We start from the raw sequence: 25,929 nt of genomic DNA on the forward strand, positions 1-25,929 counted from the left end.
CTTTAACTCCCCATTAGCTTAGTTTTGCATCAACGACTCCCAGGTATGAATAGACAAGCTGCCTTTTATAGTTGTAATATGTCGGATGCTAATGAGACGCCATGCCATTTTACCTCACACTACGCGTACAGCTGAGGCCTATAGTTAGCACACATAAAACAATCTGGAAGCAAATACCTCTTTAGGCTTTTTGAGCGTGAGTAAATTTCCGTCTTTTTTGGAATTCTCAAAGAATTCTAGAAATTTATAAGCAAAAAGGTACAACAGACCTACAGGCTCACTGAGGCATGCATGGAAGTGCAATGGTTTTACAATCAAATCAAACTTTTTGGGACAGCGGCACAAATCGCAACTGCATTATGTTCACTACGAGCACATCTCTAGGCTTTAGACATGACACCCAGCTCTTCTCTAAGAGTACATGCCCTAACCATGCAGTATCCAAACCAGCAAACCCACACAGATATAAAGGACAATGACAATGAATATTAACACAGAATCAAATTCTAGTTAGCCTCTCCCATGCGCTCACCAGTCTTCAGACCTGTTCCTTGGGAACATGCCCTATTAAATCCATGTAGGCACTTCTATACCACTGGAAATATCTATTATCTTGTTTTTGAGTTATCCATTAGGTTCACTGCAATGCTGATTAAGCTTTTGGAACAATATGTTGTGTTTCCAATTGGTCTGAATTGTTTAAATATGCTGCAGTAATTTTAAGGGCCTGTAAGAGATGTGGCCTTATGGCTAGAGCGGTTGACCCTTCAACTGGGGAACTGGGTTTGAGTCTCGGCAGGGACGCTCAACATCCTGTGAATCTGGGCAAATCACATAGTCTCCCTGTGCCTAACTAAAATGTTTGTGTGCATTTGTAACGAAAGTGGTGATGTAAAGCGCTCTGATACCTGATATCTTCAAGTTGAGTACATGCTATATAAAACTCTAAAGAAAAAGAAAAAAAAACAAGCATTTACAATGCAACGGTCTCGCCTTTGCCAAAGTTAGAGCTATTGGCATTGTAATAGACACATTTTTTATTTATGTGTTGGTTTTGAAAACAGATACATAAACGGCATTGTCATTTACAATGTCAATAGCTTAATCTCTCGCAAATGCGAGACCTATTGCATTTGCACCCACACACACACACACAGAGACTCACACACACAGAGACTCACACACACAGACTCACACACACAGACTCACCCACACAGAGACTCCCCCACACAGAGCCCCCCCACACAGAGACACACACACACACACACACACACAGAGACACACACACACACAGAGCCACACACACACACACAGTGCCCCCCACACACACACACACACAGTGCCCCGCACACACACACACACAGCGCCCCCACACACAGCCCACACACACACACAGAGCCCCCCCACACACACATAGAGCCCCCCACACACACACAGAGCCCACCCACACACACACAGAGCCCCCCCACACACACACACAGAGCCCCCCACACACACACAGAGCCCCCACACACACACAGTGCACCCCACACACACACAGAGCCCCCCACACACATAGCCCCCACACACACAGAGCCCCCCCCACACACAGGGCCCCCACACGCACAGAGCCCCCCCACACACGCAGAGCACACCCCACACAAGGGTCGAGGGGTAGTGTCAGAGCTGCAGTTTAACCTCACTTGAAGCTCGTACTGGCTCTGGGGTTCATTGTGAGATTGGGTAGCAAGGCCTCTCCGTGCTAGATTGGTACAGAGTAAGACGTGCGCTAGAAGTGTACACAGGTGCTTCAGGGGTCAGTGCACGTACTGGGGATATGGTCTCCGTGGTCTGCACAAATGCTGCAGTGGGTCATTCTTAGAGCTGGGGTGTGAGGCCTGCACTGCTTGTACGAGACTCCTCACAGGGGCTGAGTTGGGCATGTGGACAGAATTGACTCTTGAGACTGCATGGCCCTGTAGGGCTTTAACTGTTGCAGAATCTGTGGAACGAGCCCCCTGTGTCTCCGGGTTTGATAAACTCCTTGTGATCTATGAATGGGTTAGGGTTGTGACAGAGACCACTGTACCCTCTCCCCAACCCGCCATGGAGTATGCAACCTCCCACACTTACCCACCCTGGGCCCTGCTCCACAGCTTGGGGGAGTGCCACCCTTAACAAGATCGCTGTGACGTCTGTCTTCACTGGGGTTGCTAGAAACCTATCTTTGAGGCCAGTGTTCGGGGAAGGAATGTGACCCTTATTTTATGAGTATATAGCGTTTTGCGTTCCACTACCGATGCCTCAAGTGCTTTCAGTCTGACCCAGCGTGGGTCTGAACCCCAGTGCAGATTTGATTTGTTTATTTATTGCTTGCATTTTATAGAGCACAGACTTTACCCGAAGGTGTCAGATCGCTGTAGACTTTGGAGAAGGTATTTACCCTGTCTCATCCAGTAGGCCTCTTGCACTTGTGCAGTCCCGAAGGGGCCAGGCACAAGACTGGTGCTGCGGTGGGGCGGGTTCTAGCGCACGTTCCCACACACCCCGTTCCACGTGCACACTCACCTGTGCTCTTGTGCACAGGGTGTTTGCTTCAACTCCTGGTTCGGAGTAGTTAGAGCTCGCACTGAAGGCTCTCAAGCTAGAAGCACGGTATTTCTGGGAAGTTGGGAGAGCCGACGGTAGTGCGGCGAGCTTCAGGAGGCGAAGCCACTGCCCTGAAGCGGCTGGACACAGACAAGTGCGCCCAGCTCAAACAGGCTAAATTTATAAACGTGCCGGGGTGGGATGCGCGCTCGGAGGGTGTGTACAGGCAGCCTCCAGTCACACTGCCTTGTCAATAAATTTTGTGTTCACTAGCTCTGTGACAGCGATTCTTTCCCTAATATGGAGCTGCCAGCTTTCTGGGTTATTTCGAGGGTGTGTGATAATGCTCCCGGGATGCCAACGGCTTCCGAAGTTCAGGATTGTGAAAAAAACATTTCTCACGAGGGAAGGGGGAGCGGGGATAATGGGAGGTGCAGGGGCAAGAGAAGAGACACGCTGGGCGAAGGAGACGAGGGGAAGAAAAGAACATGAAGATGAAGAGAGCGAATGACAGCAAAGAGAAACGGAGGAAAAGGGAAGAAGTAGGCAGAAAAGGAGTGTCCAGGGCGAATGACAGGGAGAGACAGACGTCAAAGCGGCGAGAAGAAAAGTCAAGGAACAAGCGAGCGGGATGAGGAACAGGGGTGTGGGGGGCGAAAAGCGAGCAGCGAGCAAAACGAGGAACAGTGGGGGCAGAAAAGCAAGCCCTCACCTGCTGGGGCAGAGGACTCGGCGACTTCTTTCGGCGGCGGTCGGTCCGAAATGGCATAAGAAAAGTGCCGCCATTTTCGCATTCGGTGGCGTGGTTTTTGCAGTTGAGTGACGGATGACGTCACAGAGTTAAAAACTGCAAAAACCACGCCCCGAATCCGAAAAAGACGGGGCTTGAACTGAGTGACGCCCCTCTCCTCCAATGGCTGGCCAGCATTTACGAGGCCAGCCAATGGAGAAGAGGGGCGGGTTCAAGCCCCATTCTCTGAAAACATCAGTTTCTCCCAGCGGAGACTGCACAAGCGTAGCCTTCGCTAGGCGAAACCTAAAACGACCTCTAACAACTCCCTTTTGATGTCCACTGTAACATGTATGTTCTTTTAATGATCGTGCCCAGGACTCATTGTGTAGGAATATTTGGGATCCTGCCAAAGCGAGATACTAAGGAGTCATTCCATTAAGTCATCAGTTGTACAAAAAACATTTTGTGGTTGAGAACCCTACAATTCACAAAACACAGAGTTTGAAACCACAAAATTACTTTCCGCTATGTACTAAGCCCATTCTAACAAACTTGGTTTACTGACCTATTGCAAATCACAATTACTGAGGGGTGTGAAAGGGGTGTCCCCATCTAATTCCGATCGGAATGACATTAAAAAGTCACCAGTTCTTCAAAAGAGGTGGTAACAGATTCGCAGAAGGGATGCTTCCACTTTGGAATTATGTTTGGTGAATTTGGAAGGATCAGGAAGTAGTCCAAAGAATCACTGCCTGCTTGCTCACTGAGTTCCCAATTGGGATCTTATTTTAAAAGCACTAGTTCAATGTGCTTTTTTGAACTAAAGAAGCTTTCCCGTTTGAGGATACAAATACAAGTATGATGATCTGCTGTTCCTTGCATGTGTTTGTAACCAATCACACAGGGTACCAAATAGTGACTTACCTAAATAATTTTCACTGGTCGATCATTCTGCAAACCCTGCAACAGGATATCTTCTATTACAACCTATTAGTTTATGTCTCATCGCAAAATTGAAGACTCATGGCAAAATGTAAGTGTACAATTTACAATCACTTTCTTGCTGCACCTGAACTTTACTGTTTTATTGTAAGGCATTTTTACTCAGCATTATATTGAGGAGCTGCTTTTAAAGGTATACTGCTTTTATTTCCACAGTGACAGGCACTTCTCCTCGATCCACGCTTCGTGCGTGGTAGCAAATTTGAAACAGTCGGTCATCTTAGCCCCTCCACCTAGGAGCATCATAACTTTAGCTTGTGGCCCAGTTTGCTGGTGAATCCCTACAAGGCATAATGACTATAGAAACAGGGACTATGCTCTGATGTGCAGCGCACCTGGTGCACCAAAGGCAAGCCCGCCCATGCCAAATTTAAGTAAACGCCTCCAGGATAGTTATAAACATTTACAGTCCTAGTGATCTTCTCATGTGACTGACTACACCCACATTATCAATTTGCTGGATGCCTCGTTAGCAAGCATATACTTTAATAGTACCTTTATACCCGACCTTCTTAGTAATTGGGGCCCTACCACCCATTTCAAAGCTTTGTGCCGTCTCTGGTCTTAACTGTCGCTCCCTAGCCAGGCATAACCTAAATATCTTACATTTTATTCTGGATCATAGCACTGATGCCTTGTTTCTTTCTAATGGAAACATTGGTGAACAACATTTCTACTCCATATACAGCTCAGGCTTTACTTGATGGCTACTGTATTGTATTGTATGATCGCTTTGACAGAAAGGGAGGCGGCTTGCGATTATTTTTAAATTAGATTTTATCTGTGCATTGGAAGGTCTTCTGGTTCCAGACTGCAAATGTCTTATTTTCTCCCCTAAACTTTCAAACAACTTTTCCCTCTCGGGCTCTCTTATATATCGCCCTTCTGGGCCCAAGACCAGATTTCTTCATGCCTAATTAGAAGTTATTGCACACTTACCGCTAAAATCTCCTAATTTTAATATTCTGCGAGGCCTAAATTTTATTTCGAGGATGAAAACTGTACCCCTACCTACAAATTAATTAGAGTCCTAGAAGATCTGCAGCTTGTTCAGTTGCATAAAGGGCCCACGCACCTTGCAGGACACATGGTGGATCCTGTTTTCTCTAACTCATACTTGCTGGTTGTGGACTTGACAGTCCCTTTAGTCTGGACGGATCACTTTGAAAACCTCTTGTCCTTGCCAACTGTTCTTTCACCTCCTCCTAATCCTGTACTACCATGCATTACTAGACATGGGTCAAAACTTAATCTGGCTACTTTTTGTAATCTGCCAAGTGGCTTTACACCCACCTGAACAATGCAGTGGTGACACCTTTGCTACAAAAAAGCCATCTCTACATTCTACCAAATTGGTGAATTATCACCCCATATCTCTCCTCCCATTATTGCTAAAAACTGTGGATAAACACATTAATTGACAACTGTCTGGGCATCTCGAAACACCTTCAAAGCACCGAATCCGCTCTCTTAGGGGTCATGGAAGAACTCAGATAGACCCCAGATCAAGGTGGCTCAGCGACACTCATCCTATTGCATTTGAGTGCTGCTTTCGACATAGTGTCACACAAGGTGCTCCTTGGGAGACTCGAAGTGTGGGATTTGCCATAAGGCTGTAGAGTGGTTTAGACATTTTCTGAAGATGCAGTCCTTTCAGGTGGCTACAAAGCCGTTCTCATCTACACTGCAACCAATAGGTTTGGCATCCCTCGGAGATTATCGTTAATTTGAATATATGTCCACCCTTTGGCTGGCATTGTGGAGTGGTTCAGCCTTACACTAGTGCACGACACACAACTTGTCATTTCTCTTACCCCAACGCAAACAGTAATCCTTCACAATTCAGGAACTGCCTGTCTGCAGTGGCAGAGTGATGAGCCTCAACTGCCTGAAGCTTCATGGCATTACAACTGAAATTCGGTTGTTCTGGAATAAATCCCATCTTTGGGGTCCTCAATGGTGGCTTGATGCTTTAAGCTCACTTCCTGCACCCAAACCTAAAGTGAAAAATATGGGGGTCTGGCTGGATAGCAATATAGCATATGACCACCAGATAGGAGCTAAAGCTACATTGCGTTTCTCTAATATGCCTTTGGAAAATTCTATAGGACCGCCTGGATTCCACTCAAGAACTATGGTCAAAACTCTAATAAAATTGTGATTTTACTATAGCAATATCTTGTATTTAGGCCCCCCTCAGGCACCTTTAAAGAGATGTAAAATTATTCAGAACAGGGTAGCGTGACATCTTGGTCACATCCTCAAGCATCAATCCATTTCATCCCAGCTACGAGAACTGTGCTGGCTGCCGATAGATAAACATATCAAATTCAAAACCCTTTGATTCATCTACTGGGCAATTGGGAATATTGGACCTCGCTACCTCAGGCATCTTGTTCGACCATACTGCTCACCCAGGACTTTAAGATCTTTTAACCTGAGGCTGGCTCTAGTCCCTCTGATTAATTGGACCAGTCAGGGGTGCTGTCCTTTTAGGTCACTGGTGCCCAAATGATGGGATTCCCTACTCCTACACCTGTGCCTAATCCCAAGCAAAGGAATCTTTTGTAAATGCCTTAAAGACCTTGCCTTTCTGATTCTGTAGGTTTTCGCTTGCTGTCCTGAAGTAGCACTGGGAAGTCCTGCTGGGGACAGCCATACGCTTTACACATCACAGTAACATAGCATAACATAACTTTGTATTGTTTCTTCAGGTAAATGAAATGGCAAAATAAATAAATCAATTCCAATCTTCTATATTCAGGCTGGTGATACTGCTCATCTACCATCCTTTAAATGCATAAAAGATTATCATTGATTTCCACAGACTGTATTTAAAAAAATGGCATAGGCCTCTTTTTGTGGTATTTTTCTAACAGAACAATATTTACTGGGGGAGACGGTCTGTAAGAATGCTTTTCTCCCCTTTAAAAAACTCACTAAAAGAATCTGACACTACCCAACATTTGCAATTTATTTAGAAGAACAGGCTAGGCTCTCCACAATAAGTTTTACAAGCTTATGTATGGCGCAGTAATTAAACTGCATATGGAAATCAATAAAATATTCAGTTTTCCTGTATGAGCATTTAAATATCTACAACTATACACAATTGAAAGTGAGTTGTCACTAGTCAAATGTTTGCATACTATTGGGCATGGACAGGAGTTCTCAGTATACTCAACCTGGTCATCCTCTCTTGTAACCAGTAAATATTATGAGTAGGAACCTCCAAACTGTTGATGGCAAACAGAAGGGAACGTAGTATATTGTAATGCTTTGTTATATGCATAATAAATAAATATAATACAAGTGCCAACCAGTCACTATGATCTCTACCTCACACTCAAACATGGATGGCTTTGGCCCTCTGTAAATGTACACGTTGAAAAAAGTTCTTAAAATTGTGTTGATTACTAATTAACATTTATTCAAATTTTTTTACTAATTGCCAACCATCATGATTTAGATCTGATTTGACAGCACTGCAAGTCGTAGTGCTTCAAATTATTTAACATATAAATACCGTGGGTTTTGGCTCCACCCAGAAAAGTTTCTCTCTCATCTCATGCTTTAAGATATTTGGGGCCAGATGTACATAGGTTTGGCTATGTGATTACCAAACTGATTTTTTTGCAATTTGCTATTTGGTAATCACAACCACCCATGTACTAATATGTCTTTAACACATTTTGTGATTCCCAGTGGATCGCAAATTGAACTACCTCATTAATATTCATGAGAAAGGTCTCGATTTACGATCCATAGAGAATCCTTAAAATCACAGGGATGATGGCCTGCTGGGGTCAGCAGACCACCATGTCTCTGATTGCTTTTAAATAGTGATTTATTATTATTATTATTATTTTTTTTAATCCTCATATTGCGATTTTATGTTTTTTGGAAATACCGGGTTTCAGCCTCTGCAACGAGTGTACCAGCACTGCCCCCAAATACGAGTGGGCAAGGGGAGTTTCCCAGTCGATCAAATTTGCAGAGGAATCCCCTTTGAAGCCCTCACATAAATACATTTTCAGTTTTTTCGTTAGTGGGGTAGAGATAGCCACCATTGACTACTCGATGAGTATTATACCCATCAACAGAAGTTACCATCGCTTAATCATAGGATCATCGTTCCATCTCGACCACTAATTAGGATTAAAATGCCTTTCCCATAATTCCCAAAATTTATTTCTGTTGGTATGCTTTCTCCTTCTATCTAGTTCGTTTGTTTTCAAGTCTAAATTCATCCATTCCCCAACCGTAGGGAATCAAAACAAAAACCAAGTTTTCTTGCTCTTTTGTTAGTTTACCGACTCCCATATTGCTGTCAATCCCAAAAATTGCTAGAGTGGTACTTACAGTTAGTTGCTGTTGAAGGATTGAGTTTAAGGTCTTACCCACTTTAGACCAGAACTCGTCGAGAGATGGGCACTCTTTAAAGATATGGATGTCGTCTGCCTTCTCCTCTCCACAGTTCGGACATTTCCTGATTTGGGCACCTTTAAATTTTGACAATTTTTTAGGAGTCCAATAGGCCCTGTGGATCGTGAAGATATGGTTTCTTTTTAGAGCTGCTGATTTTAGTATAGCCCAGCATTTCTCAATTGATTTTAGCCACGTCCCTTCAAGATCTGGAATTTGTAGGTTCTTCCCCCAAATTTGTTCTGCAATCTGCGCATTTTTATCTTCTGATGTTATTAGGGCCCAATACCATCTGGCTATCTCTTTCTTTATGGGTAGTACTTTCAGCATTTCTTTCTCTAGCTCTTCAGTGTCCTTTTCCTGATATGTAAGAGTATTTGCCCAACTGGATAGCTGATAATATTTGAATTTGGAGATGGTAGAGTTAGTGATGGTGTAAAGATTCTCCCAAGTGATCAATGATGATCCATTTAGTATTTGACCCCAGTATTCGATGTTAGCTATTCTTAACGGGTTTGCCAAGCTATCTTTTAAACTGTTTGGAGTGCCTGGGGAGTCCCATATAGGAGCCGTGGGGCTGTAGTATGAAATATTTAGAGTCCCTCTGATCTGGGCCCATACTCTAGCCACGTCTTTCAGGACCTTCAGTTTTATTTATTTTTAAAATTTTGGGTGGGCGAATTTGTATAAGAAATGGTCAACTTTCATAGTCATTGCCTGAAGATATTCAGGGTAGTAATGGTGAACTCTCAGCAGTGGTCTCATGTTTTTAAAGAAAAAGGCTCTATAATATTCCCACAGGTCAGGGCTAGCTATCCCTCCGTGTTGCTTTCTTCTTCTAATTTTTTTCCACGATATTCTAGTTCCCTTAGACGCCCATATAAAGCTCGCAATTTCTCCCTGTACTTTTTTCTGTGAGTTCTTTTTGAATTCTAGGGGAATTTTATTGAACAGGTATGTATATTTAGGTAGTATTTATAATGTTTGATCTGCCTATGAAGCTTAATGGGAGGCTAGTCCAGATCTTTAACAGTTTTCTTGTTTCGCCTGCTACTCTTTTTAGGTTTATCTGCGGTATTTTTCCAGGTCGTGTACTAATATAATTCCTAAATATTTAATTTCCTTCTTAATACTTGGGTTGGAAAGATTTGTATTCCATGTCATAATTTCAGTTTGGAGTGATTAACTAGATATCCTGAGACTTTCCCAAAGTTTTCGAGAGTGGTTTTGATTTCAGGTATTGAGGACTGGTAGTCATTGGTGAAAAGCATTAAATTGTCGACATACAGGGCCACTTTTTTGGACCATTCATGATGTTTGAATGGGAGTATTTTTTCGTTTCCCCTTAACAAATTTGCCAAAGGCTCAATGTACAGGTTAAAAAGTAGGGGCGAGAGTGGACAAACTTGCCTGGTTCCTCTTTCAATTCGTATATTATCGGTTAAACACCCATTCACCAGAATTTTTGATCTCGGGGTTCTATATATCTCGTTCACTATATGCAAAAAGGATTCGCCCAGATTATTCCTTCTCATAACCTTATTTAGAAAAAACCAGTTCACCCGGTCGAACGCCTTTGCGGCATCGAAAGTAAGTATTGTGAGAGGGGATTTTTCGGAGGTAGCTACGTCTATTGCCCCAAATAACTCGTGAGTCAAATCTTGAAGTTGTCTTCCTCTAATAAAACCTTTCTGGTCAGTATGAATCAATTGGGTCATCACTTTCCCCAGCTTTTTGCCATGATTTTGTGCAGATCTTATAGTCACAATTAAGCAATGAGATTGGCCGGTATGATTCGCACAATGTTGAGTTTTTTCCGGGTTTTAGGATTATGGTTATGATGGCATCATTCCAAGAATCTGGGATCTTTTCATGTTGTTTATACACCAAATTGAGTAGGTCTGTGATTTGTGGCGACAGCGTTTCTCTAAGTGCCATGTATAGTTTGTTTGGGAGAGCATCTGGACCTGCAGCCTTTCCTTTTTTCAGACTCTTTATTGTTTCTTCTACTTCCTTTTTGGAGAATTCTTCATTTAGGACTGTTTTCTCCTCCTCTGTTAGAGCAAGGGTGGGTGCAGTGTTCAAATAGTCTTCTATTTGTTCTTCCGATGGGTTTACATCTTCCGAGTATAACTCAGCAAAGAATTTTGTAAATTCCTGCCTAATTACCATTTCTTCGGATGATGGAGATGATTGGGTATCTTGTTTTATGCTTACTACCTTATTCCTGGCAAGATCTGACTTTAATTTCCAGGCCAAAAGTTTCCCACAACCTTCGCCATACTCGTGGTTTGCCAATTTGCTCGCTTCCCACTTCGTCCTTACTCTATCTTCTAGAATGTCAGCCAGGCATTCTTTTTGTCTTTGTCTTTCCTTTTCCATCTCCTCTCTTTTGTCTGATCTATGTTCAATTAGTATTCGTGCATCCAGCAGTTTTATTGAAGTTTCCAGATCCCTTATCTTGTGTTTTTTTGTTTTTAGTCTGAATGCTCCTTGGCTTAGTAATTTTCCTCTTATAACTGCCTTATAGGTATCCCATGTGTTCTGTCTTGTTGTGCCTACATTGTTGCTTTCAAAAAAGAGTTCTGTTTCTAACCTGAGCTCTTGTATGCATTGTTGGTCGAGCAATATAGCCCGTTCGATTGTCATTCTATTTTGTGTTTTAATTTCAGTCCTTTGCATCATAAGCTGGACTGCAGAGTGGTCTGATAGATGAGCAGGAAGATGTTTTAGTTTTATTACATCTTCTGAGAGGCTTCTGTCAATTAAAAAATAATCAATTCTTGACCTATGCCCAAGTTTCTTATTGTGTAAGGAAAAAGGTTGTCTTTTGTCCCCTTTTATTTTCCAAATATCCAGTAAGTTTAGGTCTCTCTTATAGATTCCCAGCCACTCTCTCATATTGGGGGGATTTTTATGTCTTCCCGAGGGATCTATCTATTTCAGGGTCCATAATTATGTTGAAGTCGCCTCCTAATATTATTGGAGAGGTGGCTGACAGCAAGTGTGTATATAGCTTTTGTAATGGCTCTGAGTCATCTGTGTTTGGGCCATAATACCCTGCTATTGTGTAGAAATTATTTCCAGTTCTTACCCTAGCTATTGCCCATCTACCTTTACTGTCTGCTTCAGAAGATTCAAGCTTGATTTTGAGGGTTTTCTTGAAAATGATAGCTATCCCTTTTACGTTGCATTGCTGATTCGTGCATACATATGTGTCTACCCACCCAAGATTTTTCATTATCTGGCTCCATTCTTCTTTCAAAAGATGTGTTTCCTGTAATATGATCACCTCACAATCTGATGTCTTTAAGTACTCTAAAATTCAGTTTCTTCTGTTCTTCACCCTGAGCCCATTTACGTTCCATGAGAGTATATTAAACTTTCTGTTAATTGACCCCATCTATTATCTGAATTGTGTGTTGTGTACTGGTAATGATAGTGGTTTTGATAGCTGATCCCTTAGTTCCCGATTTTTCTGAAAATTTGAGTTTTTTTTTATTTTTTTCCCTAGTTTGCTCCCCACCCGTGTTCTGTTTTATACATTTTGTTTTTGTTTCATGTGCATCTTGTTTACCCACCCTGGGGAAGCCTCCTTCTTCTTCTTTTTTCAGGGCTATTCTCTTGCCCGTTTCAGGCTCCTTGACTCTTCTAATTTTAGTTTGCGCTTATATTTACTCTTTCTGTTTTTTCTGTGGTAAATTTCTTGAGTGTTTCTATTGATTCGTGGGATTTTCAGACCTGATATTATCACGTGCCATCTCGAGAGATTCTTTGACCTCCTCGGGGTCTCGTATGTTTCGCATTTTATTCCTCCACATAATTCTGAGCGACGGAGGGAACTTCATTTGTACCACGGCCCCAAGGGACTTTAGTTCTGTCATGAATTGTCCCAGTTCCCACTGCCGATCTTGCGAGGCTTTGGACATATCTGACCTTATCCTGAAAGACCAATTGTCCTTACTGAAAACTCCCTTTTTTAAAGCTTCACCTAGTATTCTCTCCTTCAATGTATATGTTTTAAAGTTAATTAGGATTTTCCTAGGTGTCTTCCTTTCTTTGGCTTTTCCGAATGGATCTCGGTGGACCCTTTGTATGTCTTCCTCTAGGATTTCTTTACTAGCCCATGGGAAGTGTTCTGCAAGGAGTGTGATTACAAATTTTTTGATTTCGGATCCTTCTTGATTTTCCGGGACATTCAAAATCCTTATATTGTTTTTTCTGGCCTGATTTTCCAAAGACTCAAGTTTCTCGCTCATGTTTTTTCCTTCTTTTCTTAAGGTTCTGATCTCCCTTTGATGAGCATCTACTTTTTTACTAAGACCTCCTACCTCTTCTTCCACTGCTGTCACTCTATCGCCAAGCTCTTTTAATTTGCAGTCTAGTGCTTCGCAAGCATCTTGAATTTTACCCTGGTTGGCCTCTGAGATCGCAAATCTATCTCTCATCTTGTTTAGCATTCTCTCCATGAATTTCTCCATGTGGCTTGCCTCAAACTCAGCGCCATTTCTCGTTGTTTCAGCTTCATCTTTCTCTTCTGTTGTTTCCTTTTCACCGCTCAATTGATGCGATTCTTCTATCCCTGCTTGATCAATATAGCTTGCTTCCTCCATATTTGTAGTTTCGAAATTCTCGAGGTCTTGTGTTTTTGGTCTTGAATCCTGGGCTCTTGGTGCAGTGAAAGGGATGTCACTCGGTCCCTGTTGGAACAGGTTGTTCTCTCTGTGCCCTGATGGGAGGGTGCCTTGTTGAGAGATGTGTTGGACTTTAAAGAAAGTTTTCAGCGATGGAGTAATTTTTACCTTCGGGACTCCCTTCTCTTCCCGTCGGCTCGGGACTTAGGTATGGGGCGTATCCTGAGACTGTAACAAGACCTTGTATATCTATTTTGTTCTGTTTGTTCTGTTAGGGGAACTATTCCTTTCTTCGGATCCCCCTGGTTGTATGTGTTTAAATGGGTAGCTGACGTAACAGCGATCTTCTCTCCCCTGCTCTCAGCCTCTGCTCTGAAGACTTCTCTAGGGGCCTCAGTACCCTCAATAACCGTGTGTGATTCAAAGTCAGTGAGGATGAAATCCCACTTTCCTCCCCCCCACCCAATGCCTTGCTCATGGGCTGATACCTGTTGTTATGCTCTTTTACTTCTGTGGGTTTAACTCTTACAGGCACATTAACGTAGTCCGATCCCTTAGGGTAATACCAGTTAAATGGTTCTTTTTCCGCTATAGCACTTACTTCCACTGCCGCCGCCTCCGTTGTTACTGCCACCGCCTCCACTGCTTGGGGATTTTCACTGCGAGCATTCTGATACTTGTGGGAGTAGCTGTAGTCATGAACCATCGGAGTCCGCGAGCTTTCCTGCGAGCACTCTGCATACGCTGTCTGCCCCCAGCGAGCTCTGCCGCTTTCGCCCCGGAAGTGAAACCCAAGTCTCCCGGCTATGCTCCGAAGACTCTTCCTCGCTAGAGCGGCGGCCGCCCAGGTTCTGAGAAGCAGTCCGTCGGCAGCGTCTCGCGTCTCTCCCCTCTTCCGATCTTGCCGCCAGGTTACTTCAATTCCGATCATGAAGGTAGGATATTGTTTCACTCGGTAGGATATTTTTTCGCTCGGTTTCACTCGGATTTTCTTGTTTCCAATTTCAAATCATAGCTTTATGCCAGAAGCGCCTTTCGTGTGGAGTCTTTCTGGGTGCGAGTCAGGAGCCTCCGACCGGACGTCCTACCCGGCCGCCATCTTCCCCTCCTATTATTATTTTTTTAAATGATGCCCATTTTCCTTAAAGGAAAATGGGATGCGTTTCAAAAACATAACAAAAAGTTTTCTTTTCATATTTTAAGTGCAGCCAGTGGTCCCTGGTCCGTGGGACCACTGCCTGCTCTCTAAAAACGTTTTTACAAACATTCAGAAAGAGGAAGCGGTCCCTTGGGGACACCTTTCCGTTTGCCAATGGGTTACTACCTACTTGAAGTAGGCGGTAAAATGCGAATGTTTTGCAACCACATTTCGGTCGCAAAACATTCACACAAACCATTGTGATTCGGTATTAGAAAGGGACGCTCTTAACATGACCATTCCTAATTTCGAATTGCAAACTAATTTTGCGATTTGGTAAAAGGTAACCAAATCACAAAATAGGGCTTTGTACATAAAAAAATGCTTTTTGAGGTCGCAAACGGCCCTTTCTTTAAAGAGGGCCATTTGCAACCTAAAAAAAAGCTTTGTACATCTGGCCGTTAGTGTATTATTCTACCTTCCAGGAATTGCTTCCATTGGAATGTATGGTGAACTACTTTACATCATGATATTTGCCACAGTCAATGTATTATCTCCTCCTACGCTTACACTTGCTACTCTTTCCCAACGCTGGAAAAGGTTAGTAGGGCTGGCTTTAATGTACAGCATTTCTACACTACATGCAATGCATGTAAATAGCAGTTGTGTATTCCTATGCTCACATGTATTGGCACATTAAAGCCAGACCTAAGGGCTTTGATAATACTTGTTTGCTAAGTGAGTCACCCAGTATGGTGTGGGTCTGGCCAGACGTGAGATCCTTGTTTGCTGTGACCTCTCTAGGTCCAAAGTGGCCTGATGTTGCTTAAGCTCCCATTTAGGTGGGATGTTTCTATTGGACCAGGAACAAGTCCGAATTGGATATGGCTATCTCCTTGGGAAAGGACACAGCTAAGAAGAACAACTGTAAAACATAATACACTGCTGCATCACTGCCATCACTTTTTAAATTAGATTTTCATGTCAATTAGTAAAAAACAAAAACATTACTATTAACCCCTGCCTTTTCTCTTCGCCAGTACCGCCACATGGAGCACTAAAGCTTAACCTATGATGCATGCTTGCCCAATTATCAATGCTGGAAAATATTGCCCCTTCATTTCCTGCAACAGAAATTGTTTTTCTGTTCAGAAAAATGCAATACTCCTGATGCTTCTCGTTACTTTCCTTAATTACTTATCATATATCAACAGAGAAGATTTTTTTGCTAAGAAACACAACCAACTTTTCCACGCCTAACTCTCAATTGACAAGAGACAACTATAGAATAACATGTTGGAACTACAGGACTTAAACAACAATTACTTTACAATATTAACCCCTTCCATGCTGATGACGAACCCCAGCCGTCATGCACTACGGTGCTCGTGTGCTGATGACGGCTGGGGTTCGTCACGGCCCCGCCCTGTTCGTTTGTGTACAGCACAGCGGGGGAATCGCAGCCACATGGAAGGGGTTAATTCCACAGGAGAGAAAGACAATTTGTTGTATATCTGATTTTAGTTAATAGGAAGATTGCTCCACTGCTTTATATTCAATTATCACAATCTGGAAGAAAATGCTAATTAAATTGTGAAATGTGAGAGACAGAGGTATCACTTCTCCTTGTTCAATTCTTAAACATCAGCATGATGGCACTCACCGATGTGAGTATAAATTGTAAAACACAACCAAAATATTAAGTGAGCCATGCATTTCTATATTAGCCTTTGAGCACCAACCTCATTAACCATTTTTATATTTCTAGATGTGTGCAAAATTTGCATACATTTGCAGTTGTGAAATTATCTGAAATGATGCGTAGGTTTGCAAAATATGATCATGGCACTTGGCACTATATTTTAGCGCGAAATGCGCCCTTGTGTCTATTTTGGATCCGAGGATGCATTTGGCAATAGGAGAGGTGTGGCGCCGCGGCCAGGGCGACTGACGCTGGAATCTGGGGATCACGGCTCAATCCCCGGCGGCAGATTAGCCCAGCACCATGTCACTCTGGGCAATAGCTTGCTTAATCTTCCTGATGGCCCCCAGCACCTAGAGACCCTTACGGGTGATTGTTTGCGCTTTACAAATGTGGATTATTTTATATAGCACCAGAACCGCACCGCACAACAAATAGCAGCTGCTCACAATGTAATCTGGACATCTGCATTGTTCCTGAGCACGTGCCCTATATTATTGCATCATTATTTGAAGTAGCATACAAGTGTAATTTTGGGAACTTCGAAAAACAAAGCCTAATTACCAAAAGTATACACGGTTATGCCGATACAATGGAAAGATTTACGCCATAATGGCTTCACTATATGAATACATAGTTTTCCTTTAATTCTGTTTCACCTCAGCTTTCAGACCACTCATTTAAAGGTTCACAGACAATCCCAGTTGTGTTCTTCCTTCCTTCTGGAATAAAAAACTGTTCTCTCACGGTATCTGAGACAACCGCAAGAGAATGCCCGTATGAGGTCAACTATTAAGTACTATTTGCTAATGATGTGAACTGCATGGGTCGACTACAAGTGCATTGCTTTATATTATCTTTGATTAATTGCAGTTACATGAGTTTCAGTAATTTACATACATTATTTTTAGTCAGCAGGAACCTTCAAGGATGTTGTACAAAAGGCATATATACACATCATTGGGCAAAGCACATTTTAAGCAAAATATCAAAGCCGACCAGCCGTGGATATGTGTACTCCATTCATTAATATATAATGTGGAGGACGGAGTCAATAATGACACATGCCAGAAGGTTGTATGTGAAGGGATTGACCCCATCAAAAATGTGGAAATATGATCACCAGTAGATATTACAAAGCTGAATTATGGCTGCGATTAAAATATTTTAATACCCAAGCCGTCCTGAGGAAGGCCGACAATAATCCTGAGGCTCTGCTGAAAAGCATACCAATGTGTCCGACCAACTTTGGGTATGGGGATTCGTTGTTGATACACAGTTTGAAATATATGTGTTCTATAAGTGGGGAGTCAAGGATAAACCAGAAGTGAGTAAACTATACATTGATTGGAGGAGAGATAGAATAGTGCCGTACATATGTGAAGGTAATTCTGTAAAATACAAATCTCATGTCATGCGAGGAACGGATATGTTCAGTACACAGTTAGCATTAATAGGTTGGAGGATAGATAAAGGACCTTATATTAGGTGAATGATGGTGGGCGGAGGAGAGTCATTTGTGCAGCAGATTAAATAGGTAGACGTTAGTGCGATACCAGGTATGAAATGTGGCATAAGGATGAGATGTGCAGTGGAAAAACTGGAGTAAATAGACATACAATAAAGTTGGTGAAAATGGGCCAGCCGGATGGGCAGTGGTGATAGCCAGATGTGAGCAAGAGGCACTGTTATTGTTAATAGATGAGTGGTGCCTGAAACAGGATGTCCAATCCATAAAGGTCTAAAAGTATGCTAAGTGCATTTAAGGATTGCTTAATGTGATTCCTTAATCTGGAAAGGTGTGGAGAGTGTCCTGTTTTCAAGTGGATAATATACTTAATGTCTGTATTGTATTCTTTATACTATTTTACTCTTCAATAAGCATGAATTTGTCATAATAACAAGTAAAGAGGGGCATGTGGTTATGTTGGTTTTGTGTGTTAAGTTGGGTTCTTTTTTGGAACAGAGTAGAAATGATACAGATCGAACAGCATATGGTCAATGTCAGATAGTCATATCTAGAATTACTTCTGTGCATAAATCTATGTTGTTGGATCATCACTGCTTTAGATGTTTGACATGCATTGTGTTTTTGCTGGATTATCCGTGGTCCATTACTTTATTACTCATTCGACTGTGAAATCTAGGGAACTAATTTTAGTCCTCAAATAGTAGTGTGAGTTAATTTAAATAATTTAGTGCAGTAAGCCACTTAGAAATTTTTTCAGCAAGTAGTGTGTGGGGAAGATTTTGGTGGACATCGATGAATGGACAGGGTGAAAATATTGTAAGGATTTGTATAACCCAAACATGGCATGACTAGGATAATAAATTAAGTGCATCACTTGTGATTCCAATAGTCCCGCAATTGAGGTTTTGTGGCAAAAACTGTTGACATCCTATTCATCATGCGGTCATAGAAGGGTCAGTTTGCATTTATAGTGTTAAATAGCCCTGAATGTTCAAGAACTATCAGGATGTAGACATCACCATCCAGCAACAGATCCGTGTGATACAAGCATGAACTGAGGTAGTCATAAGGTTTTAAATCCACCGTGGTATGTAATGACAGGTTGTATTCTAAAAAACCCGGCATACAAAGTCACTCCAGGAACCAGCAAGGAGAGAGGAGGAGACAATCTCTAACAGCTAAGGACCAGGTTTTTATTTATTCTAAAGTATTAGTGATTATCTTGGAAGCCAAATTCCAGTTTGCCAGTTTGGGTGTATATTTATTGATTATATATTTGTATGCATGTGCAGATCTAAATGGTATTTTTCAATGTCATACATTTTAGCAGGCATGTGTGTGTGGGTGTGTATGTGTGTGTGTGGGTGTATATATATATATATATATATATATATATATATATATATATATATATATATATATATATATAGTTCTGGCTCTATTGCTGAGTATTACTTTAAATTTGCATATCAACTTGTGTTTTTTCTGAACTGTTTGCCCCAGTCAACTTCTTTAGTTTAGCATTGCTTGGATTTATTTACTTAAATCCTTTTACATCTTTGCATAGATAGACATTTTAATAATTTTCAATGATACATATTATGTTGTCACCTTAGAGATGTTTGGCTCTGTCAACTTCTTTAGTTTAGCTTTACTTGGATTTAGTTACTCAATGCGCTTCACATAAATAGAGGTTTTCATAATTTATATTGATGCATTTTGTGTTGCTACCCTTGTGATATTTTTCTTTCATGAGGGGGCTTGCAAAAGTGGTGATTGGTAGTCTTTGGGAAGCCCTTATAAATAAACATATTGTGAAAATCAGGAGAATCACAAACAATCCTTAAGAACTCAAGCTCAGTATGAACTACAAATTACAAATGGGTAGCAGCCATTGATCACAAGTTATTCAAGTTAAATCTGAAATACACTTTTGGAACTCAGAGACATTTTAGATCATAAAACATCTTGTTTAGCCAGACTACTGTCCTCCACACAAGAGGGTTGATGATTGTAGGTCCCTTGAGACACAACTCGAACTAGAGACTACTTCATTTTAAAATCTGGCACCAAACTATGATTCTACAAAAGGAAATTCTATCAGCTAGATGGTAAATTATATTGTTCTGAGTTTTCTTTGAAATTTGATTTTGTAAGCTAAATCAAAGTCCTGTCGTAAAGTTTTGCCCAGGGGACTGGTTCAGTTACTTTCAACAGGGCCATGGGATTATAATGGAACTGCTGTTTTACTAAGAGAGAAGCTGCCTTTAAAAATCATTACATATTTTGGAAACAATATCTACTGGTCTCCCTTATGCTTCCCTGCCCATGACAGTAGAACTATATAATTTCCCCTTGGCACAGATAACTTGAAAATACAAAAATGTGTACAACCACGAGAGATTTTGTGACCCAAATTAATCTGTCTTCAGCCAATCCAGAAAACAGATGTAAAATAAAAACAAGAAAAGCACTCAAGCAGTCCAACATTACCTCCCATCCTTCTATGTGAGATTGCCATTCTTCCAACACCTCTAACTTTTCCATCTGCCTTTTAGCCTCATTGATGTTGGAGCACACAGATTTCATAGCCTGCAGCGCTTCCATCACTGCTGCATAGTCACTGTGTTTCCTTGGCGTTCTCTTCAATAATTCCTGTTTATGTAAGAACAATAAATCAGTCAGAACCCTGTGCATGCTTGTTAACAACAAACCCAACCGACATGGAAATGTACCCTCTAGCATGCCATCAAGAGCGGCCCACACTATGAAACTTGCTTTCAAGAATCTCTCAGCCCCACGAGCAGCCCTTAAACCTTCGTTTTGGGTAATGAACGAAGGACCACTTGTTCAATGTTAATGTGATTCTTCTTGTCCTTTTGAAGTAAACAAGACCATAAAGGATGGGGAATATGTACAAACAACCTTTGAAAAGGCCTCTCGAAGCAGCAGAACTACCGTGAGAGCACCAGTGAGGATGGAGGCACGTTGCCCCAGCAACCAGGAATGCCTACATCTGAAAGAGCAGCCCAGCACATTTCACTGGGACCCCAGTTACCCACTGAGCAGGAAAAACATTTTGCATCAATTATCTTTACAAAAGCAGGTAGAAACACTTGTGTATGAGTTCACACTAATGTATTAGGCAACAAAGGAACAAAGGGGCATATTATCAAGGACCGGTGTTAAAATTATCGCCGTTTTATCGGCAGGAAACTGGCGATAAAACGGCGATAATGGGCTTGATAATACGCCCTTGTTAATTCCCATAGAAGCCCATGTTCTCGTGTTAACATGGGCTTCTATGGGAATTACCAAGGGCGTATTATCAAGCCCATTATCGCCGTTTTATCGCCAGTTTCCTGCCGATAAAACAGCGATAATTTGAACACCAGGGGGCATATTATCAAGGACAGGCGATACATTATCACCGCTTTTATCGGCAGGAAACTGCCGATAAAGCGTCGATAATGGCCTTGATAATATTCTCTATGAATTCCAATCGAACCCCATGTTAGATGTGTTCACATCTAACATGGGCTTCGTTTGGAATTCATAGAGCATATTATCAAGGCCATTATCGCCGCGTTATCGGCAGTTTCCTGCCGATAAAAGCGGCGATAATGTATCGCCTGTCCTTGATAATATGCCCCCAGGTCCTTGATAATATGCCCCAAAGTTATCAAATACAATGTGCAGCAGGCAGGCAATTGTGATCAATTACATGTTTAAATTCAAAGGGGAAAAGGAGCGGGAAGAACAACTGGGACTCTCACACACTACCCCTCTACCTAATCCCCACTGCCAACGAGGAAACTAAAATCAATCATATTTAGTTTTATAAAGTTATTTAGTCATTAACAAAAAACCAGTTTGATAGATTACAGATGTTTCATAATTAAGCAGCCCTAATACGTTTCACATTTCCAGAATTTGCCATGTTACCCCCCTTTTGAGAAATCTTCTATGGCTCCCAGCGGAACAAAGAATCATCTTTAAAGTGTGTTGCATTATTTTTAATGCAATACATGGGGAGTGTCCCCTATTTTTAGACAACAGGATTAACAAATACTCCCCAGTTCGGGAGCTTCGATCATTGTCCCTAAACTTACTAACTGTTCCAAAATACAGGAAGGAAAGTATGGGCGGACGCAGCTTCTCTGTACAGGTGCCAATAATTTGGAGCTCTTTACTTTGTCACTCCAATCTTATACTGACCTTGGAACATTCAGGAAGAACCAGACCTGGCCATTTCAAAAAGCTTACTTACTGTACTAACTTCAGTGCTCAGGATTATTTTCGGACAATTACCCCACAGCAGAAAGAAACATGACTGATTTGCATGTAATCGAAATCTGTTTACAGTAGCATAGTTGGTGAAAAACAAAGGACTTGAATGCAGCCTTGAGTGCTCAGCAGTAGCTGAGACTTTTTACAAACATTTCCCGTTTCACCTTTATGTTTTCAGTCTTTGTCTCCTGATGTTTAGGTCTCGCCTTCTAGACAGGGCATACGCTCTCTGTTGCGAGACATATTGTGGGCTTACGAGGAACAGAGAGGAACTTGGAGCCCTCTCATTGCTTTCCTGTCACTCTCATTTGCCTGCTTCTCGTTTTTGTCCCAGCATGTCAGTTTTCTATTTGTCTCTCCCCTGGACATTGCCTCTTCACCATCCCTTTTGATTAGCTGGCTTCTATGCGTTCACTGCTTGCTTTTCAAGCACTACTTTTTTCTTTTCAGTTAAGCACTCCATGTTCTTTTCAGCTGTCTCACATGTGTACTTCTCTCCCCTTGCACTTTGTGTTGCTCTGTCATCCAAGTACTTCCCCACCCTCCCTCCATGTTGCGCTCACCCTGTGTGCTACCCCCATTGCTTTCTCACCTAGGTGCGGCTTCCACCTACTCACATCCTCCTTCCTTGCCCACTGCTTCTCCTTCCAACCTTGTACTCCGCCTGTTGATTGCTCACCTATGTTCTTCTATCCCACCCGCTCCACACTCCCATCCATTGCTTCTTCTCCCCCACACACACTTTCTGTTGCTTCTGAGATCCCAGTGTTTCTTCCACTCCCACTTAAATAAATGAAATAAAAACGTTCATACATTACAAACGGCCTGAGAAATTCACTGGTGAAGACATTCGTTGTGCCTGCCCTTACAAAATGCATTGAAGGCTAGTTTTATTCTTTAGTCATACTGCGCAACATGGCGAAAATCCATTGGCAAAGCCAACAGGTCCCAAACACAAGAATGTTGTTTTTACAGATTTGCCCTCCAGTCCCTCAACCCTTCCTGCCTCACAGGCCTATAACAGTCCCGGATCTGACTTGCCCTATCTGGCATGATGAGGCCTTTCCCCAAACTTCCTGCTGTGTGAATTTACTATTACTACTCCTACTTAACCCCTCGTCCAGGGCATTCAACCAGTGGGTCAATTTGAAGGCTGGAAGGGTTATGTGAATTGCTTAATTTAAGCCAGTGGTTGCAGATGGAGCCTGCCAGCACTAATTTTTGGGGACCGGCACTTCATTTGTTTTTAGCTGACTTTGATCCAGAGCAAAAGACAGAAAAACACAACTGAAGGGAAGAAGGGAAGAAGGAAGAAGACAGTGACTAAGAGAGAAAGCATGGATGAAATAAAAACCTTCCAGAGTGATACAAAGAGACAGGGAGTGTCTGGTGGTATAACATGACTTGCAATCAAGACCATGCAGCTTTGGTATTCAACATCTTGACTTTTAATAGCATGTGCCACGGACTTCTGAATAGAACTTAGGGCCCCCGTACTTATTCTTTTATAAATCAAGCACTGGTTAATGATGTCTTCCTGTTAAATCTGGGTAGGGCTTTCAGCTACACCCACTTCCTTTTTCCCCCTGTTTTATCCTCCCTAAGCCTCCGTTCGGGAAACATCCTTTACAACGCAACTTTTACAACGCAGTGCCTTTACGACACAACTATTACAACGAAAACCATTACAACGCATTGCACTGGGGGGGCGCTCTAGGATAGGGAATAGATTTAATTTACTATCCAACACCTTCCCTAGTGTCCACGGGGAATGGAGTTGGAATAGTAAATTAAACTATTCACTATCCAGCACCCCTAAGCACTATGCGTTGTAATGGTTTGCGTTGTAAAAGTTGCGTCCTAAAGGCATGCGTGGTAAAAGCATGCGTTGTAACAACGTACATCCCTCCATTCACTCCTTTTCCTGTTCAATTTACAAAATCGAATCACTATTCAATCCTAAGAACGATGCAGACTACCTCAGTTTCCTGCTCACTCTGGGTCCCTTGGGCTGCATTACATCCAATTGGGACCTGACAGACTTTGAGTTTCACATTTAATGCTTCCTGGCCTTTTGTTGCTCAAAGGTAGACTAAGTACAGTACTCCTTTGGTGGTTCACCAGTGCGTCTAGTGGGATGGATTTTGTTGTTCCTGAGTCTACCCATGTAATACTCTCTACTTTCCTGACAGTGTCTCAAGTGAAGTTTGTCCTCTGTCATAACACATAACACTCCTATAGTGAGTGCCTCAAGTGGGTTATTTCCCTGTCACTCCTGGATTGACTCTGCTAGCCAAAATTAAATAATATGGTTCACCTTTTCAGTTACCATTACTTACAGGGTTCAGCCCCATTCCTGCACTGCTTTCTCCTCACTTAACATGACGGATCTATGCCACCATATTTGATTCAAAGAACTATTTCTGCAACACAAGCAAATTTCAAATGCAATTCCAAGTTTAGTCAGTCATGAGAGTTTGAATGTGTTTTACAAGCTTTATTCTCATTAAGAAATTAGTAATGCTTTTTATTCTTTTTCTTTATTTGTATTAGTCAATAAATCTTTAGTAAAGTTTAAGTAAATCTCATAAAAGGTTTGGTTATAATCAAATAGACAAATAAGGCATCAGGCACGTTCCAAAATGTAATAAAACCCTATTCTAAAAGTTCAGACCAGAATTTCAGAATTAGTAGAACCCATCATGAGTTCAAGTTCAAAGGAAAAGAGTTAGATCAAAGGAGCATAAGCTCAAAGCCAAATGAAAGCAAAAGAACGTCCCATAAAGAGTAGTTCATGAAATTCAGCCGAGTCTCATTAATTCGAGTAAGTGATCATACAGTTGCAGTAGCATTCTGTAAAAATAAAACCTCAGAATGAAGTAAGGATGAACAAAAGCCGCAGCCACAACCATCAGTATAGGATAAGAAGGTAGATCGAAAGCATTGGGAAAAGAGCATTGAAGCTAACTAGGAACACATACTAATATAAACGACATCAATAAATGTTGCAGACATTGTAGCAGGCTCTTCCTCTCTGAAGCAATCAAATGTCAACTCTCCTCTGTGAACAGGTTTAGCTCTTCCTTTCCACAGCAAACACGTGCAGATTGCAAAGCACTATCACAAGTTAGCTACAGACATTATTACGTAGGTAGGTTCTGGAAACATAAGTCTCAGTTCCCATAGACATCGAATGCAGATTGGATTTCTAAATATTAAATCTTTTACTGCATACACAATGAACTATGCTAAAGAAGAGGAAAATTAACTTGCAAAATACTGTTTAGTAATGCATTTCATTAATACAAACCAGAAATATTTTTTTGAATGTTCAACTATTCTATTCAGGCATTATGTGAAATAGGGTGGGACTCGGAAGTTAATCATTACAAACAATATGTTTCTTAGTTAAAGAATATGGAAACCCGGAATATTCTGCAGTTATGATGAACATTCCTAAGCATGTCACATTAAGGTCAGACGTCTAAACTACTTTTGTGCGCAGTTTGGCAATATTAGGTTCACTTCTAGTTAAAGAAAGCTTTCTTCTTAGCATTTCTACGGCCTTTACACATAGCTCTGACTGCCTATTTCAGTTTTACACATTCTAAATGTGTGTCATTTCAGTATTTAATTTCACATTAATCATTGCACATTTTTAACTGTTAATCTAAATAATTTGCATTTTAATTAGTTGACCTTATCAACTCCATAGAACATTCACTGGAGCTTAACAGTGACTCCAGTGGACTTGAATCTGCTGATTGTGTTGATACATTGTTGACCTCACTGAAGTAGATTGGTGGTATTTTCTACCTATGATACAACCCATGCCTAAATATGATAAGTTCATACATGTGTAATTGCTGATATCCTCATATTCTCTCTAACATGCCAAGCTACAACCAATAGCCTTTTAGCCATTAACTTCAAAGGGCATTGCAGGGGGTAGGATATCAAAGCGTT

The 25,929-nt window shown here is 41.7% G+C and overlaps 1 protein-coding gene across 1 annotated transcript in view; it reads right to left on the reverse strand.

Moving 5' to 3' along the window:
* Positions 1-25,929, reverse strand: part of PREX2 (phosphatidylinositol-3,4,5-trisphosphate dependent Rac exchange factor 2) — a 1,276,790-nt gene that overhangs the window by 927,712 nt on the left and 323,149 nt on the right. The window contains exon 7 of the mRNA XM_078687188.1: positions 20,167-20,328. Coding sequence (XP_078543314.1) covers positions 20,167-20,328 — 162 coding nt within the window. The remainder of the gene's footprint in view (positions 1-20,166; positions 20,329-25,929) is intronic.

Source organism: Lissotriton helveticus, chromosome 4_1 (assembly GCF_964261635.1).
Source record: "Lissotriton helveticus chromosome 4_1, aLisHel1.1, whole genome shotgun sequence".
In the NCBI taxonomy this organism is placed as follows: domain Eukaryota; kingdom Metazoa; phylum Chordata; class Amphibia; order Caudata; family Salamandridae; genus Lissotriton; species Lissotriton helveticus.